An 18878-nucleotide genomic window follows, 5' to 3' on the forward strand; every position below is an offset into this window, starting at 1 on the left:
TGTTTCTTATCTGTCCTTTATTGAATTAAGGGCATTTGACTGTAAACAAGGATATGGATACTTAGTGATTCACTTTTCCCGGTTCTGTTCCACCATGTAGCTCGTGATTTCAGGGGTTTCTCCATGCCTCACATTAAGAAACTTATTAAACTATAACAATATCAGCTTTCAGGAGTTTCTGAATGTTAAACCTCAGATAAACTCTTGAAAAGCCTTATGAGCTGCAAAGATCCCCAAATCATAGGATAACTACACATAAATCAATTTAATATTATGAATAATTCCAATTACAATCTAAATCAAGATTTTACAATTGCTCTTGTTGACCAGGTTGGGGGAAGCTAATATAACCCGAACATTTCTGTGGGCATCAGTAGTTCTTACACTGAAATGGAAATCATAATTTTCTCTCTGCGGCAATAGACACTGGTGCTAAGAACAGCCATGGTTATATATGTGTAACCAATCAGCAGTTTGATGGGTGAGGGAGCAACACGCCCCTCCAAGCCCTTCTAAACAGCCAAGGATTTTTGTTTAAAGGGCCATAGACACAGCTCCGGCTATTGGATCAGGAAAAAGGTGTGCTCCATTGTGCACACCTGGTTCTAGCTAGAGATGTATTTGTGACTGGATGTGGGATCACTGAGCAGAATCTAATGGGCTGCAACAACTTACATAAATTATGTTGCACTATCACAAGCTACTATAGCGCAATGCCAACAGCGTTAGCTAGCACAGTTATTTTCCAGGAAAACTGGCACACAAGCTAATGCTATTATGCTTAGTTTACGCTAGTGCAACGCATTAGCAATTGCAATCCGCTGGATCCTGCCCATTACAATTTCAACCACAAAACTTTAAATTCAATTTTTTCAATTTTCTGCTCAACCTGTGCAACTTTTGTGCTACATTTTGATATAAAGATGTTGTTAGTGGAAATGCTTGTTGGATAAACTGCAAACCTCAGTGGATATAGAAAAGGAAAGAGAGAGTGCAAACCAATACAGTGTGGACCTATTTCTTGAAGGCAAAACCCAAAACAATTCACCACGTTGAGGCAGTGAGTTGGCTGCTATTTTGCTCAAACTTTTACTCAGCACTGTATTCAATTTCTCCTTCTTCAGATGAAGTGGGTTCCTTTCAACCACAGCAGCTATCCAAACCCATCTGAATTGGTGCCACAGAATAATGGGAGTGCTACTACCTTGTCAGAAAGAACATGAGATGTCTTAGTGGTGATGTCTACACCAAGTAAACTGATGACACCAGCACTTCCACAGACAGACTGGATGGGCAGTATCCAACTGTGTCCAAATTTGGGATCTTCTGTTAGCGCAAATTATGTTGCACCAGCAGAAACTTGGTTCTGAACTATGCGCAAGAGAAGAATCCAAGTAAAGTTATGTTTGCACAAGCAGTTTTGCATAACTCTTATGAAAACTGTTGTGCGTTCCCTTTGTGCAACCGGTTACAGAACTGCTTGCACCCATTGTGCAATGTACTGCACAACTGCTTGCACAACTGAAAGATTCAACGGCGCTCCACTAGAACTATTTGAGTTTGCGGAATGTCACTGTTGGATACTGCCGCTTGAGTCCTCCTTGGAAAAAGTTGCACTCCAAAGTTTTTGACATTTGCTTCTGATGACCATGGATAGTTTCTGAAGTACTGTGGTGAACACAAAGCCCTTATGAACTGGTTTGTGGTAAATTCTGAGAGATACTAGGCTAGATGATCCTTCAAATGCCTTTGAACCCCTTTTGGAGAATATCATCTCAAATGTATGGGAAATGAAATCTTTGGTTTTCTACTTGGACTGCTCAAAATGGATGAACTTAATAATAAAAGGGATTACACATACTAATAAAGACATTGAATGGAGTGAATGAGAGCTTTGCTGCTGAATTATATAGGAACAGAATCATTGCCTCACTGACCACATGCACAGCAACTAATTGTGCAGTCATAAATGACTATGATTCTATGAACTCAATGCTGAAGCCCTTACTCAGGAAAAATTCCCATTAACTTTAGTGAGAGATTTAGTTCCCTATCAGCAGCTACTGAAATATGCTACATGAGCAGAATTGCTCCTAGACAGTAATTTTGGGGGAAGCTTTCTGTGAGTTGTCAGCCAGTCACTGAATGGTGAAGTTCTATTCAGCTGCAGGATGCCATATTTCCTTTGGTATTTCAAGCAGTTTTGAATCCAAGGTCTGAAATTTGACACCAGTTCCAAGCCTAAACACATCTGGTTGATTTGAGGCTGCAAATAGCCCTGGAATGCCTTTGACACCTTCCATAACTGCCATACTTGAAAGTTTCATTCCAAAATAGAGCTGACAAAAACGCTTGTCAGTGTGATGGGACTGGACAAAATTCAGCAATACATGATGTAATAACCTAGGTAGACATTCGTAACATGTTGTGTATGTACAGGAATTTCTGAAAACACTCTATTAGACAAGAAGAACATTTTTAAAAGAAATAAAAATAATGCACTGAAGATATATGAATGTCATAGGTGCTGTAATATACAGGCTACAATTCCTAAGCTTAAGAGCTATATTTTAAAATCCTTATATGCTTGTCAGCCTCCTTTCTTCAGAGCAGCTAATCAACAGTAGCTTTCACCAACAATTCTCCTATGAGAAGCTCAGCCCCACTGCCACTTCTCTCAAACTATGACTATTTTATCTTTGACTGTTTCTCCTAGTTCCATCACAGCCTCCACACATCCTTTCCCCGTGCCCAAACATAACATCCCTCCTTCATTCCTTTGCTCAGTTCATGCTCCCTGAACACTGAGCTTGTACACTGAGGTCCCTTTTGGATCGCACTGCTGCCTTTTTCTCATCTTACTGTTTCCTTCTCTCCTGGGTTTTCCTTCAGGGCCTAATCTACTGACTATCTCAAGTTCTTACAGATGCTCCTAAGTATAGGTCAACAGTCATGATTGCACCTCAACATGTCCATGCATTGGACATTATGTCTTTATAGGGGCCTACATGTATAGGCCCTGATTTACATAGATGTACAAAATGTACAATGTATATATTGCAATTTTCAGCACACAAATTGCATGGTTTGTATCCAGCACGTGGCATCTATTTGCAGAGTCCCCTATGTATATGTGATACCCAGTGTTTGGGCTGTTGTGTGCTGAGGGGATGGGGTTGGCAGGCATGATCACAATCCTTCCCCATGCGTACATAAGAATATCTTCACAGGGCTTCAGGCTGTTGGCAGCCATAGAAAAAACCCAGCCTATGCTGATTCCAGCAGTGTCTTCCCAAGGCCAAGGGGCCATGACATTCATTGGCACGTCAATGGAGTATGCAGGATTTGGCACTGAAATACCCAAACAAACCGCCCTAAACCTGACTTAGTGGTGGCAGCCCAAAACTCAAATCTGGGCTAAATCCAGGGTGTGCTGGCAGTTTTAAATGACCATCTCAACACAGGGCTAGCATCGCTGCCTGCAAGCCAGCATAGTCTCTGGCTTTTTCCCACAGCTGCTATGAGCTGAGATGATCATGAGATGAGACCCTACATCACAGTGTGGAACAGGGAGAAGAGAGAGGTTGTAAGGCAGCAAATGCAGGTTTGTATCTTGAACTTCAGGGCCAAATATATTTCTGAAAGGTCTGTATTTTTGAACTGCCCTAAAAGCCACATTTGGATGGATGGCAAGAGACTCTTAAGGGCCCACTTCTAAGCCATAGTTTGGATAAGCCAATGATACCATTTCAGCACTGATCGAGTAATATGCTACTGCTTACATAATTCAGCTGTGACATTGTACAAATAGGCAGTGATCAACCATACATTCTTAACAGCACTGCTCAGTACTCCAGGACATACTTGTGAGCAGGGTGGGGGTGTGTGTCTAAATGTGGAAGTCTGCACAGAGAGAACAGGAAGCTATCTTCTTCCTGAAATATACTCATTCTCCAGTACTTTGATAACAACAATACTTAGTAGCACATTTTAGGGGTTCCAAACTCTCCACGTATACTATCTCATAAATAATCATCCTTACAACAGCCCAGGAAGGTAGGCATGTATTATCCCTACATTACAGATGTGGGACTGAGGCTGAGAATAGTGGCTTGCTTACTGTCAGCTAATGTGTTTGGGGTTGGGGTAAGATTCGAACTGGGAATATTCTGGTTTAGAATTTACGTCTCTGTCTCTCTCTCTCTCTCTCTGTCTCTCTCTCTCTCTATATATATGTATATAATATCTAGCCTTTCCACTAGAAATTATGCTGAAGGTGGCTAACAATAGCGAAATACAGTTTACAAACAAAATTGTAATTAAAACATAACAAAAATGGATCCATAAAAACACAATTAAAAACACAACAGTGAAAGAAATAGATAGCACTGAATAAATTAACCGCCCCTTCAGCAAGAGACCAACTTACATGCCAAAGGCCTGCCTGAGTAAAAATGTATTTGCCAGCCAGTCGAAGGACAACCAATGGGGGGGGGGGGCAATCTAGGCTCTCTGGGCAGGGAGTTCCAGAGCCTGAATGTGGCCACCAATAAAGCCCTCTCACATGTCCCCACCACATGTGCCTCTGATGGCAGTGGGACCAAGAGAAGGACCTCCCCCGAAGATCTTAAAACCCAGACAGGTTTGTATGGTGGTCTTTCAAGTACCTGGTCCAATGCCATAGAGAGCTTTATCGGTCCTGACAGCACTTTGAATTGTGCCCAGAAACAGACTGGTAGTCAGTGCAGCTGTTGTAACAAGGGAATCATGTGCTCCCTGTGACAAGGCCCGGTCAACAGTCTGGCCGCATCATTCTGGACCAGCTGCAGTTTCTGAACACATGTAAAGGTAGCACACCGTTACCCACTATACTACACTGGCCAGTTTTTATTGGTGAGTAGTAAAACCTTAGCTATATAGGGTGTCCTTTGGGGCAAGAACAAACTGATATTGTGCTCGTGCTATTGATGTAATGTTTTTATCTGTATTAGGTTTGGCCTTTAATAGCATTATTTTGTTTGTATAGTTTTAGGAATATTTTGTTTCACTTTTTAAAGTTTTTTATATAAATATTGTTAGCCAATTTGGGCAGGGTGAGCATTATGACCAAAAGACACGGTAAGGAAAAATGTTAAATTAAATTAAGACTTCGATCCTATATCCTCTTAACTAGTAGTAGGTCTCATTGAATGCAATGGAACTTACTTCTGAGTAGACCAGTATAACATTGCACCGTAAATGTGTTATGTGAGCAAACAAAACCCAGTCCTTTGCACTGAGATCTATCTTGAAGTGGCAAGTGGTACAATTCCTAGGAGTTGTTCATCTCAAATGTTGTGGTGAGGGTCTGGTGGTGACAGTGCAGTTAGGGTGAGTCTTTGAACACCAGTCACAAAATCTGATCAAAGTTGCAGGTAGCAAGGTTGACCCCCATTCCTGTTGCTTTTGATTTGCTCAACAACTAGGCCAAAGAAGAGTTCTGATGAACTGAAAAGCTTGCTCACTCTTTCTGATGTTTCACTTGGTCCAACTACTATCACACCATCAGGAAGTTCACATGACGTGGATAATTCTCCATTACATGTGAACTTCATGCCAGCTGCGCCTCAACATTTGGGCAGCACAATGCATATATCTATTTTCTTGAAATGGCAACTGATTATGATGAGAATCCCTGGGTATATATATGATATGAAGAATGACTTTTATCCCTATACACAGCAGGAAAACTGACCTTAGGTAGATCCCCTAAGATAAAGGAGGAAGAGGGAAGGAATTCTGGTTATTTAATTTTTTTTGACAGAAAATAAAATGTTATAAAACACAGCAAAACTCGAGTTTCTTTGAAAACCTGTGGTGTTAAATGCCAAATGACTAGATGTTGGGAAACAAGATCTGACGAGGCAGATAAGAAAGAATGCCTTCAGTGACATATATGTTCATGATGGAAAGGAAATCAGATGAGAAGCTGAATAATGTTTTAAGAAGAATGGAAGTTCTTTGCTCTCAGGACAAACTTCCAGGTAATCAGGTAATTTCTGGTCAATGACATGACCAAAAGACAAAGTTTGAGAGTCTCACAGGCCATCTAGACCATCCTCTTGGCGCTAATGCACAGCGTCTTATAAAGCACTTTCCTGCAATGCCTATCCTGCCTTCCCTTGGAAATAGATAAAGGGAGAAAGATTTGACTGTCTCTCTAGGTCGCTTGTTCTATAGCTGAAATGTTCAAACATACTCCATGCTAGGGGAAAACTGGAAAAAAACCAAGAAGTACCATCTGTAAGAGAATGGGAAAATAATATTTGGCATAGAGTATTAATGCATACAATGCTGTATTATAAAAAATATGGGAGGGTCAAGTTAAAAGAAAGGTTAGATCAATGGGACAACTGCATTTAGTTCTGGAGACAAAAGAATAATTATTTAAACATAGGAAAGAGGTGTTAGAAGTTGTTTAACAGCTGAGGAATAATTGATTATAACACAAGTTTGGCTGACAAACTTGAGAGGTATTGAATTGAGAAATCATGATTACTGATTATAACAAGATTTTCCCTCTTTTGGAATGGTATTTATTCTTTTGTGTTAAATGATATGGTTAATAAAATATTTTTATTATTAAAAACATAGTCGAAGCTATAAATTGCAAAAATGTAGCATTTTATTTTTTATTCTTTCTAGATTTAACACATTCTTTGTGAAGGAATCTAGACCAGTTCTCAAAACATTCAGTTTTTTAATCCTTTACTGTTTTTTTTTCTTGACCAGGTCACAAAGAGATTTATTTATTGTTTATTTTTGTATTTATATTTAAACCCAGCAGGAGCCTTTAAGTAAAAAACAAATGATAATTTTTAAATGTTCATGCAGTTTAGTCTTTAAATTTGTGCCAGCCTTATGCATCCATTCTGCACTTTCATCTTTTTTCTTTTGGCCATTGAATAAAATCCAGACCTGATCTCACTGGATGGCTAGGCAATTCAGTCTACTGATAGAGTTGCCATTGAAATGACCTGGGTGAAATTAATGTGTGAAATTATTTCAGAGTTATCTAAGATAACTTAAATAATATATATATATATATATATATATATATGCATGAGTGCACACAAACACACACACACACACACGTGGTTCTTCACTACAGGTATATGGCAACAGCACATTTTATTACAGAGCCAAGATTTACATTGTCCAGGTGTTTTTGCCTGGAGACCAGGTGTTGGCTTCTATTCACACATATTTCCATTCCCCCTCTCTATCCCGTTGTTAAAACTCAGTATTTTAAGTACTAAAGGTTATTTCACGTTTTGTATTATTGTCTGTTCTGATATTTTATCAAAAGCACCAATGGGGATGATATATAAATACAATATTTTTATTATGTTTAAATATATTCTACACAAATATTTGTGTATGTATGTGTATCTATTTGCACTGTGCTTTTATCCCACATCCTGGCTCCCTTAGGATTTGCAGCGAGAAATAATTATATCTAATCATTTAAAAGTAAAAAAAAAATCCCCCAGAGGCTTAAAATTTCATTGCCAGTGCAAAAATATATAAAAGCCCAAAGATATAGACTACATGGGCATACAGTGTGATACAGTGTGTGTTTTGAAAAGCTATACATTTCTTTATTTCAGTGAAATAAGAGTAAGCAGTTTTGGGGAATGGGTTTGTGGAAAAATTCCAAACTTGGGAGGTACATAAAGAATCATCTGGCAGTGGTTTGATTTTCTAAAGACAGCTGATTGAAGCTACTCTGGGGTTTGGATGTTAGAAGTAGTCCCGATGGAGATGGATTAATGGGCAGAGTGTAGTGAGGCGGTCAAAGGTGCGTTATAAATGCAATTTGGCATAATTGCAAATACCACACTTGCTCTGTTGTTACAAAGAAGAAAGCCTTCCATTTCTAGTGCAAATTTCATGAGCTTTGAATTTATTCCAAGAAACTGTATATTATTTAAGTATAAAAAGTAATCCTCATATATGAGTCAAGTGACAGAAAATTATCTATACACAGCATGTAAATATTTTATGAATCAAGCTCTAATAAGGAAAAGTCATAAGATGGGAACTCAGCGTAGCAGCAAGAGAGAGCCCATTTGCTTCTAAAGCTCAAGAACAATATTTAGTTTACTGAATCAACCTGGAAATAAAAATAATGTTTGTATCAAGATGAAAGCTACATTTAAAAAAAAGTTTCTTAATAAAATATAGAGTTGGAAATAAAATAATTAAAGTGAGGGAACAACCATGATGGCCCTCATCAGTCTGCTTAAATCATAAAATGGAGCATATAATCATTCAAGGTAACAAGGCCACAGGACTCCCAGGAATAACTAAAAAAGAGTTGTTTGACTTGGGCAAAAAAAGCTACATATCTTTTAGTTTTTCAGAGATTTCAAAGTGGTGTGTGGGTGTATGTGCATGTATGAAAGGAGTTTGCTGTCAAAAACCAAAAATCAAACTAAACAAAGTTAGCGTCTGGAGCTCCATACACAGGAACGTCTTGCCACCATCAGGTTTGGAACTCCATATACAAGAATCTCCTGCTACCATCAGGTTTATTAGAGCTCCATATACAGGAATCTCTTGCCACCATCAGGTTCTCTTTCATGGAAAAGGGGGCATCATATGCCACTGATCAGGTTTAACCAGTTTCACCTCCTTCTCCCCCCTTCCTTAAGTGTTTCCAGATAATAGCTGTGTAGAAGCAGAGCAGTAAGCATGCTACATACGTTTCCCAGTTCTTTCTCCCTTCTCCTCCCTAAAGAGATATCTACATGACTATTATTGACTAGTGCATTTTTATCCCACCCTTCATCCAAGGATCTCAGAGCGGTGTGCATGGCTTCCCCCTCCCCTTCTGTCGTCACATCAACTAAGGGAGATAGGTTAGGTTAAAACAAAGTAACTGCCCAAGTCAGCCACTGAGCTTTTTGGCAGAGCAGAGATCTGAACCCAGACCTCCCTGGATCAAATCCAGTAGTATGTCTACTGCACCACACTGGCTCACGCTGGGCCAAGACTCTCCAATTTCCTGGAAATCACCTTTCTCCTACTTGCCTGTGGAAAATAGGAATTACCCTGAGAAGACAAACATTTTATATGCTGAAAGTTGGTTAACTGTTTAAATTTGAGGCCACTGTTGTAGTACACAATACTAATGTGGATATCGGACCATGGGAGAGCTAATAAAGGTATTTTTATAGCCTAGTAACTTTTTATAGAGTTATTTTCAAGACTATTTTAACTCCAAGCACCTGTGAACAGAAAGCAATCAGGTTTGACCCACTGCACAGTCATGTGGCCTCTGTTCATTATATCATCCAAGTGATTCCCTGAGTTTCTTGGTCACTATCAACAGCCCTGATCAAATGTGACTGAATGAAAATCTCTTCTCCTGACAGAAATCACAATGATAAGCAACCCACACTAACTTCTGTTTCCTCCCCTCTTCTTCCCTGATCTTATTATAACCAGTGACATCCAGCAAAATATGGACGTTAAATTCACTTTATGCTTTAAAGAAAGCAAAGTGAAGCCTGTCATATGCAGCTGGCCCTTCAAAGCTTTCCCCTGGCCAAGGTCAGTGCCAGGTTTGAGGGATTCATGGGCAAGGTATCCTCTGGAATGACCCCTGCGCCACCCTGGTAGGCTCCCTCCCCCTCAATAAGCTTAATAGTTGGTGGGCAGGGGGAATTTTCTTTTTTGATGTTTACAAACACACACGATGAACCAAAGTGCTGGCCGAGGCTGTAGCCACATGCCATATTATTTTCTGCAGAATGCCTTCGGATCTCAACAGCGAGGAGGCCAAAGGCATACTTGGTAAAAGAAGACAGTGGGTGGCTACAACATGAGCCCACCATGTGAGTACGCATCTAAGGGAAAGAAAGAAAGAAAGAAAGAAAGAAAGAAAGAGTTTTGGAAACCACTGTCAGCCCCAGTGGGCCCCAGCATTTGCATGACCATGCCTGGCGCTGACATGAGATGCTGATTTTGGATCTGCCCTGGTTCTTGTTGTCACATACTACTGTTACGTGACTATTGATGGATTGACTGTTTTTTAAGGAAATCCCTGGAGAGTTGGGTACAGAGCACAGTCCTTAAACTGGCCACTCTATGGCATGTATCCTGTGAATTACAATTTTAATTTAATTCTATTAGATCAAATGCCCATTTTTCAATGGTTGTGTCAAGCCCAAGAAGCAAAACCTGTGTCAGTGGAGTAGCTTGAGGACTCAAATCAAAGTTGACTAATGGATCACACAAGAACCATGGCGAAGTCAACAGATGTAAAAACAAACAGGGCAATTTGAAAAGTTTAAATAAAAATAAAACATATTTAACAGGCTAGACAACTGGGCCACTGTATTAGTTCCACTGTATCATTTCAAAGATGTAAATGATATAACTAGTTATAAGGCATTAGCATCAAGCCTACTCTAGACCAACTAGGCAGTAAAGAGGAAGATACGTGGGACCGCATCTTCGGAAAAAATAATGCTTTGGCTTATAAAGCAATGCCCATTATTTGTGTTACTCTAGAAAGACCAGGATAAACATTAACTGTCCCCAAAAAGATGAGGAAAGGATAATGATTCAGACACTGAAAGCAAAGGTTAATTGCAGTTCAGGGAGTCTTGCCCCAAACACAGATTGAAATTTCTCATATATATTAATAGACGAGACAGCTGTTACATTGCTCTGGCTTTTTCCATAACTTTATCAGTTTAATTTGCAATTCACTTAACATTTACAAAAGAGGCCAAAGAAGAAGAAAAGGATAGTGGCCTTTACATTTTTTGAAGCAAACTTTAGCTGGGTAACTATGCAAGGTAGGTAGTGGAATATCAAGGGCAGACTCATGTTAGCTTGCATAACTTTCTCCTGATATACTGAAGTGCTGTGTTGCTGCTGCTGCTGTGTCGCTACGACGACGACAACTACCTGGGTTAATACAGCAGTTTCCATCAAATTGTTTATGGTTACACACTTATCTGGGAGTAGTTTCCACTGAATCCAGTGGAATTAACTTATAAGTAGACATGAATAGGATAGTGCTGTTAATCTGATTGAATCACCCTGGTTAGGTGACCAGACTAACCTTTACAGAAGTCTTTCCTCTTGATTCTGCTAGAGAAAAACTGCAGCCCAATGCAGGGGTTCCCTTGAGCCTAAAGGTGGGGAGGAGATGCCTGAACGGATGTAGAATCATAGATGTGATTGTGAATCCTTATAAAGCAGAAGCTGATAAGCAGAAGCCCCCTTTAGACCTTCCCCCTTGATACAGGAAGGTCAGGGACTGAGCAAATGGGGGCAGGCGCATTGGGGCAGGACTTACATGCGCACCCACATCCTTCCTCCACTTTAGCCCTCATATGAGCAGGTTGAGTGTCCTGGGCTAGTGATTGCTAGTGATTGCTAGCAATCACTAGATTGCTAGGGCTAGTGATTGCTGAAGTTCACAAACGCCATCTGTGGCAGAGATGAAGGAAACCCAAATCCAAATCTCCTACGTCCGGATTGTAGTTTTCTCATGAGATTCATTCCTCTTTTCAAATACTATTATTTGTGCTAAATTTAAGAGGCAGAATTCCATAGAAAGGTTCAACAGAAAATAGATAACGGTCAAGAGGAAAGGAGCTCTCTCTCTCTCTCTCTCTCTCTATATATATATATATATATATCACAGAACGTCTTCCTTGCTAGTTCAAACTCAGAGCGTATGTTATTTGGCTTTTGCAAATCAAGGTGATTGCATACATTTTGGCTTGTCAAATTTTCAGCCTTTCAATTTTCAGCCTACGTCTGTAGACCTTATGGACGACCAACTTTACGGGATTCAACCATATGCCCATATCCCAATATATATATGAAGGCCGGCTCTAACATAAGAGGTTTACGGTAGTAATGTAATAAACCATAATATTTACAGATGGCTGTAATAAAATCATTCAGGAGAGGAAAGGTGCAGGAATGTAAAACCTGAAAAGCTTCCCACCCCCCACAACAAACAAACGAACAATTGCATCTGAGTAATGCAAAGTAAGGAATACATACACCACTGAACCAAGCAATCCGGTCCAAAATACTGCTTTAATTTTCTTCCCCAATCCCAGGAGTATTTTAACCTCCTTTTTATTTTCTGCACAGGATCTAGCTTGAAGAGGCAAGGGAACAAAGCACAAATAGTAGTGATGTTGTAGTAGATCACCTTTTATCCTTCAGTTTCTAAAGATTCGCAGAAAATAACTGATTTTTTTAAAGAGAAGCACACAGAAGCAATAGGGTTTTAATAACTTAAGTCATTCAGTAACAATATTGTTTTAATACAATAGATATTGGACACCTCTTCATATTCTTGTTTGGTCTTAGCTAGGGTTCTGAACTAGATTATCATAAGCATTCTTGAAAGTTAAGTCATAAGTAGAGTTAGAGCAACTCCACACTTTATAAGGTTATGTTCTGAATCACTACACTACTGATACATTTGGTATTTTTCACAGCAAACACATATGGCATCGGCATCAGCTGCACCATATTTAAACACCTGTGTAAACATGTCATGAAGTTGTGACCCAGTCAGGCTTCCAAGTGCATGTGCATAGGTTTTTAAGGATGCACATCTATCATTCACACTTTCCATGTGCGTTGCAGCAAACTATGGTTTGAACACCGGTAAACCCAAGGTAAACATGATTGCCTCTAGGTGTGGATCCACTCCTTGGCTTATTTTTTCCACTATTGGGTGTTAGGACATTGTCAGTTCCGAGCAGAGGTGACCAGACTATGACAAAGGAGCTGCCTATCCAATGCTTGTGTCATGTTTGGTGACTACCTGCCAGTCAGTCACTTGTTATGCACCCTTTCCACTGTTGGATTGTGCATGGATATTGATTGCTCAATATATTTGACTTCCCAGCACCCAGCACTGCTGTAGTTTATAGCAGACAGATAGTGCAGGGACGTAGTCCATAAGTTAGTAGGCAATGAAACAATGAAAGGAGAGAGTTTATAGAAGAGGTTTTAGAGGCTAATGAGTCATCTGGGTAGGTAAAAGTGAAGAGTTGAGGCCCAGATTGAGAGCTCCCACAATGAAATGGATAAGGATTTTACAAGAGTAATGTTCACTGGCCTGTGGCCTCAGACTAAAGTCCATTCTATTTGAGTGAGTAATGCAGGAAAGACCAGGTTGTTACTTGTAGAAGCACCTGCCATTCATGAGGCAGGCTTTGCTGTAGTCTAGAGCAGGGGTCCCCAACCCCCAGGCCATGGACCGGTACCGGTCTGTGGCCTGTTAAGGACCAGGCCGCAGTAGGGGTGTGGGAACCCCCCCTTACCTTGGGTCTGCGGGGGGGGAGGCGATCCGTCCCTCCCCCCCACCCCGGAATCCTCACTGGCCCCCCTGGCCGGCTCCGCTCTGCGGCAAGTCCGCAGAGCTGCTGGCCAGGTCCAGCCCTGTTCTTTGCAGTAATAGCCTATTACTGCAAAGAACAGGGACGTAAATGGAGTCTGCTATGTGGACGCCATTTGCGGCCCAGTGGCCAGAAGTCCTCCCCCAGCCGGAGCTGGCCGGCAGCTCCGCGGCAAGTCCAGGGCCGGCGAGGATTTCAGGGATTGGGGGGATGGATCGCCCCACCCCCGCGGACCCAAGGTAAGGGGGGTTCCCACACTCCTACTGCAGCCCAGTCCCATCCCCCCTCCAGTCTGTGGAAAAATTGTCTTCCATGGACTGGTCCCTGGTCCCAAAAAGGTTGGGGACCGCTGGTCTAGCGTATTTCCACTATGAGAAAGAGAAGAATAGTTTAGGGGATAAGTTTTTAAATGATTTGAAAATATCTAACTTTTAATCAAGAGCAAATTATCGAGATTTTGCAATTAATGTGATTCATGGATGTATAAACAGGAAAGAGCATGTTGGAAAGCATAGATTAAGATGTCCTATTTACTTTACTTCTTCTTAAATACAGAGGCAATGATACAAATATCATTAAATAATGATGATTCCCATTCCCAACTACTTTGCTACTGATCCAAACAGGAGAATAAGCATAATTACTGTGAAGAACTCACTGTTTCTGGGCTGAGTGTGTGTGTGCACAAAGAGAGAGAGAGAGAGAGAGTAATTAAAATGTGTACTGGAAAAAAATCCTAAAAGAATGCAGGTATAGTATTTGTATTAATTGACGCGTGTAGAAAAGGAGCTAGAGTTAAAAGAGTTTTCCTAAAAGGAGATTCAAGTTTCAATCCTCTTTCCATGATTTTCTAACCCTAAGCTATGGATCACTGGATAGTGCCTCAGATCTAAGATAAATTGCTTTCACCCTCTCCCTTATATAATGTCAGATGGTGTTCACTATATGGTTCAAAGCTATATAGTGAACCTTAATAAAAAGGAAGTAATATATTCTTGTCTATATCTGTAGATATATATCCATAGATATATAAGTTCTGAAAATTTTGAAAGCAGGAGAACACAATATATTATATTTAGGTTATTATATTTAGATCATAATCTCCAGCTTTTCATCTATGAGGTTAATAATGCTCTCACCTTTCACAATGAGAAACGTTCCATAACCATACTTTAAACCTGCTTCTCATAATATGGAGGCCATTCAAAATTAGCCTTGTGCAGCAGCTAACTCCTTCCAGTATAGCAGAAGCAATTACAGAAATGTCTCCTTATGGTAGTTATATTGTGAGAAACAGCCCTTAATAAATGTAGAAAATAAGCAGCCACACTCATAGCACACTATCATCTGATAAGGGATAGGCTGTTACAGGTGTAAGAGAAGGAGTAGGTAAGTATCAGGTGTTTCCAGACTCTATGACACTGTTCCAGCTCATTGTACATACCACCTGTGCAGGTGATGTACAAGCTCAAAGAACTGGACAAACTCAAATCCCCTATAGTTCAACTGAACTAAGACTTGTGCGTGTTAAAGCTCATATTTGCTTATTTAGGCCATATAGGCATTTATGGACAGACCGGCTAAAAAAGGCACTGGTAGTTGAGTAACTGTTTTGAGTTTATTTGCAAAGCTGATCCTAATTGAGAAACAAGATTATTATGCTCACACTGGCAATCCCCTCAAACTTCACTTTTCACAAAACTATCAGCCTTTTTTGAAACTTAGCTCTGGAGACAAGGGGTTGGGTTTTTAGTTTGTTCAAGATGTTTTTAAAAATTGGTGAGCTGCGATCTGTTCAAACATGGGTACGTAAAAAACAAATGAACAAATTTAACAAGTAACGGAAGGGAGGGGAGTCAAACTGAGCTAAGAAATGCACATTATTTCTTCCTTGTTGAATTCTTTAGCATATGCTGCATCTTATGTTGCAGAAGTGTACTCATTCAATATTGTGAAATGTACCACATGAAACAAAGCTTGTCTCTACATATTGTAGTTATTCGTACCTGTGTGCTCATATTTGTGTCGCAGAAGGGAACTGCTTTTCTGGAATGTCTTGTCACATAAGTCACATGCGTACATGCCACTTTCTGTCTTCTTGATCTTCTTTCGGGACAGGCAGGAGTCGGAGTCTGTCATGTCATCAAGACCTGACATGTAATCCGGTGTTCCATCAAGCAATTCTCCCTGTGATGCAACCAAATGGTTTATGTAAAACATGTTTCCTTCCCTTGTTCTGTGATGTTATACAATATCCTGCGTTCTTATAGTACATTTAGCCATTATAGTTAATTTCATGTGTAACCTGAGTTACAGTAAGCAGTCTCACCGGCTCACAGTCGATTTTTCATCAAACTGGGGAAGCAGATCCTAAAGGAGTTGTTTTGGGGGAGAGGTGTAAAAATAATGTGTACATTGTAACTAAATAGAAAACAGCTGAGCTGTATCCAGATTTGCACTCAGAGAAATTCTACTGGTGCTAGAGGAAGGGGGTGAAGCAGCGATTTTCTCGGATTTCCCCTGCAGTCCCCAGCACCATCTCCCATATTGTTCCAGAAGGTTGGGGGACCCCCCAAAACAGTGTGGGATGCAGCACTGGGGGCTGAAGGGGGAATTGGCCAAAATCACTGCCCTGCTCCTTCCTCAAGTGGAAAGTCTCTGCTGAATCCCAGTTCCCAGTGTGAGTGGAGGAATTCCCCCCATTTGTGGTGGTGGTGTTGAACATCTGGAGCTAACCCAGGATGTTTAGGATGCCAGTTGACTCTGAAACTACATGTTGGGCTGCCACAGAAATATAGGCCCCCATATCTCCGTAACATATCGGAACACTTTGTCTCCTGTTGCAGTGTCATCGTGTTGTATGTTTCCTGCCCTCTCTGTCCACATAATTTGCTACTAGTGGTGGGGAATGAGGAAACACAAATGATGATGTCACAACTAGAGATGTGAAGTCCTGGAGAAAAAACACATGGAAACATTTGGGTGGGAAGGGGAGAATGGGATTTTCAATGATTTTCTGGGTTGTTTTCAGATAATTTCAAAAAATGGAAACGTTTTGGATTATGAAACGTTTTAGATTATGAAATATTTTCTTTTAGAATGATGCATAAAATGTTTAAGGCAAAGTGTTCATATATTGCTACCTGGCCTTTACTTCCACAAAATGTTTTCTAAAAATTATGCCACGTGAGACTAGAGATGTAAAATTTCTGGAAATTTTGAAGCCATGGGAAGAAATGGTTTTTAATCCTGTGTAACGTTTCCAGCATGGTTATTTCTTCCATTCCTTATTAAGATTATTGATCTAGTGTATCTTTTACTGATAGACATTTATAGATGCCCCAGGTCATGCACAGGTCATCTGACCAGAATCACCATATAACTATTAAGAAGAAGGCCTTTTCTGTTGAGACACCCAGGTTGTGGAATGAGGTTCCCAGAGAGGTTCGTCTGCCACCTACGTTTGTACTCTTTTCGGCACAAGGTGTTATTTTCTTAGGCATTTTAGTCCTTCAGTTTCTGTTGTTTTAAATCTGTTACTGTATTTTAAATCTTTGCATTGCTGCTAGGTTTTATTTTGGTTTTTATTTTTTATTTTATACTGTAGTTTTAACATTTTAAACTTTTATCTTGTATCTTATCATGTTATATTTTATGTTTTAACTGTTGTGAACCACCCAGAGAGCTTCAGCTATTGGGTGGTACAGAAACGCAATAAATAAATAAATAAATAAATAAAATATCATAATATGTCAAGAAAATGTGTGTTCTTGAGCGCTTGGGTTTTGTTCTACAGAGGTCTGTATTTGGGGGTTTGTAACACTCAAGGAACGTAGTTCTAAAACCTACATGTGGGAGAAACACTGTATGTTATCCCACCCCTGCCAGCACCTGTGATGGAACTAGTAGGTTTCTCATCTATGTTTCTTTTTTAAAACAGGCTTGGGTCTATGGAACCCATGGCCTCAGTTTTCAATAAAGTTCCTGATTAGACCTCACTATTAGGGAATGCTGCCTCAGTTATAAAATCTTTAACTGCTGCCACCGGAATAAGCCCCCTATACCTAAAAGAAACTCAGTTCCTATGATGTACTAGTAGAAACAACCTTTCAAAATGAACAAAAATGAAGATGTTTATTAAGGGGAATGTTTACAAAGGGTAATAAAATGTCACTCTTCAAATAACAGGTTCAGATTATTTAAAAGTTCTTAAATTAAATATGCTTGGTTACCATTCCTAATAGGTAAGAGAGGCTTCCCCAGCTAAATAAGCTCTCAATAGCCCTTGCCTTCAGAGCCAATTTCCCTAAACTCCAATCCAACCAATTCCTCACAAACAGGAACACATGCTGCACACTTCCTCTGCCTCCAAATCTTCCTGCTTCTTCTGGCTTCTAGGATGACTCAGATGACTACAAGCTGAAGTTGCCTCCGATCAGACATAAAATACAACCTAAAATGTATTATGTACAAATGAGTTTGCTCATAAAATTATCATATTTGGTATATTAAATGTAATTTTTTCTTTATTTTCAATAATTACAAAGGTACTAACCTGAGTGTACTTTTGAATAGTTTTAATTTTAATGGTAATTTTATGAGCAACCCAAATTTCTGAAAATTTTACATCTCTAGTCACATGTGGATAAATGATCCTAGACATTACAAGGAGAGGTGGATAACTCAACACAGGAGGTGTATTTGTAGTCCCTGCCCGATGTCACCAAACAGTAGTTTCAGTCTCAAGTGGCAACCTACACTTAAAGGCTAGAAGGTGGCAATCTGAGCTCCTTCTTAAACTGTCATGCAGTCAATCTCTCTCTCTATGCTGGAAGGATATCGGTATAATAGTGTGATAGTACTGATTGCTGCTCCCGAAGTACCAGTGGGAACAGGAGCCAGGAGTAGCTAACTGGCTGATGTCTGAAATGTTAAATCTGTGGAATGGAAGAGAATAGGAAATCAAATGGCCACTTACAGCATTACCAACTTAAGGAACATGACAACTGATAAATCAATCAGAGTCACTTCCACAGAGTTCTTCGTGATTTCATCATAGTGGAAAGTGCAAGTATGATCAGAATAATGTAACTGCTTTTCATAGGTCCACAGACGTCAATGTATTTTGATGGAGCTCCGATCACATTATTGTACCTATTAAAGTCATATTCATATCCCTAGGAGACTTTTGGTGCCGAGTTTGAATTCCTTGATGTCACATTTCTCCTGCATGACCATCCTCAGAATTCCAAAATTAAGGTGCAATCCTGTACACACTTACCTGGGAGTAAGTCGCACTGAACTCAACAGATGTTAATTCTCAGTAGACATACATTGTATTGAATGAGCACCTTAGAAGATGATAAGTATGTGTGTGTGCGTGGGGGGGGGGGCAACAGGACATGCAAGTGCTTCATTTTTCCTGTTTTATATCATCTACTCCTTCAC

General features: G+C 40.0%; 1 protein-coding gene across 3 annotated transcripts in view; it reads right to left on the reverse strand.

The window, feature by feature from the left end:
- Nucleotides 1-18878, reverse strand: part of ZEB2 (zinc finger E-box binding homeobox 2) — a 176915-nt gene that overhangs the window by 3657 nt on the left and 154380 nt on the right. For all 3 annotated transcript variants that reach the window (XM_084809942.1, XM_084809951.1, XM_084809962.1), the window contains one exon: nt 15437-15617. In XM_084809942.1, coding sequence (XP_084666068.1) covers nt 15437-15617 — 181 coding nt within the window. The remainder of the gene's footprint in view (nt 1-15436; nt 15618-18878) is intronic.

This window comes from Heloderma suspectum, chromosome 1, assembly GCF_057233095.1.
Source record: "Heloderma suspectum isolate Gila_16-S chromosome 1, 16-S_ref, whole genome shotgun sequence".
Taxonomy (NCBI): Eukaryota; Metazoa; Chordata; class Lepidosauria; order Squamata; family Helodermatidae; genus Heloderma; species Heloderma suspectum.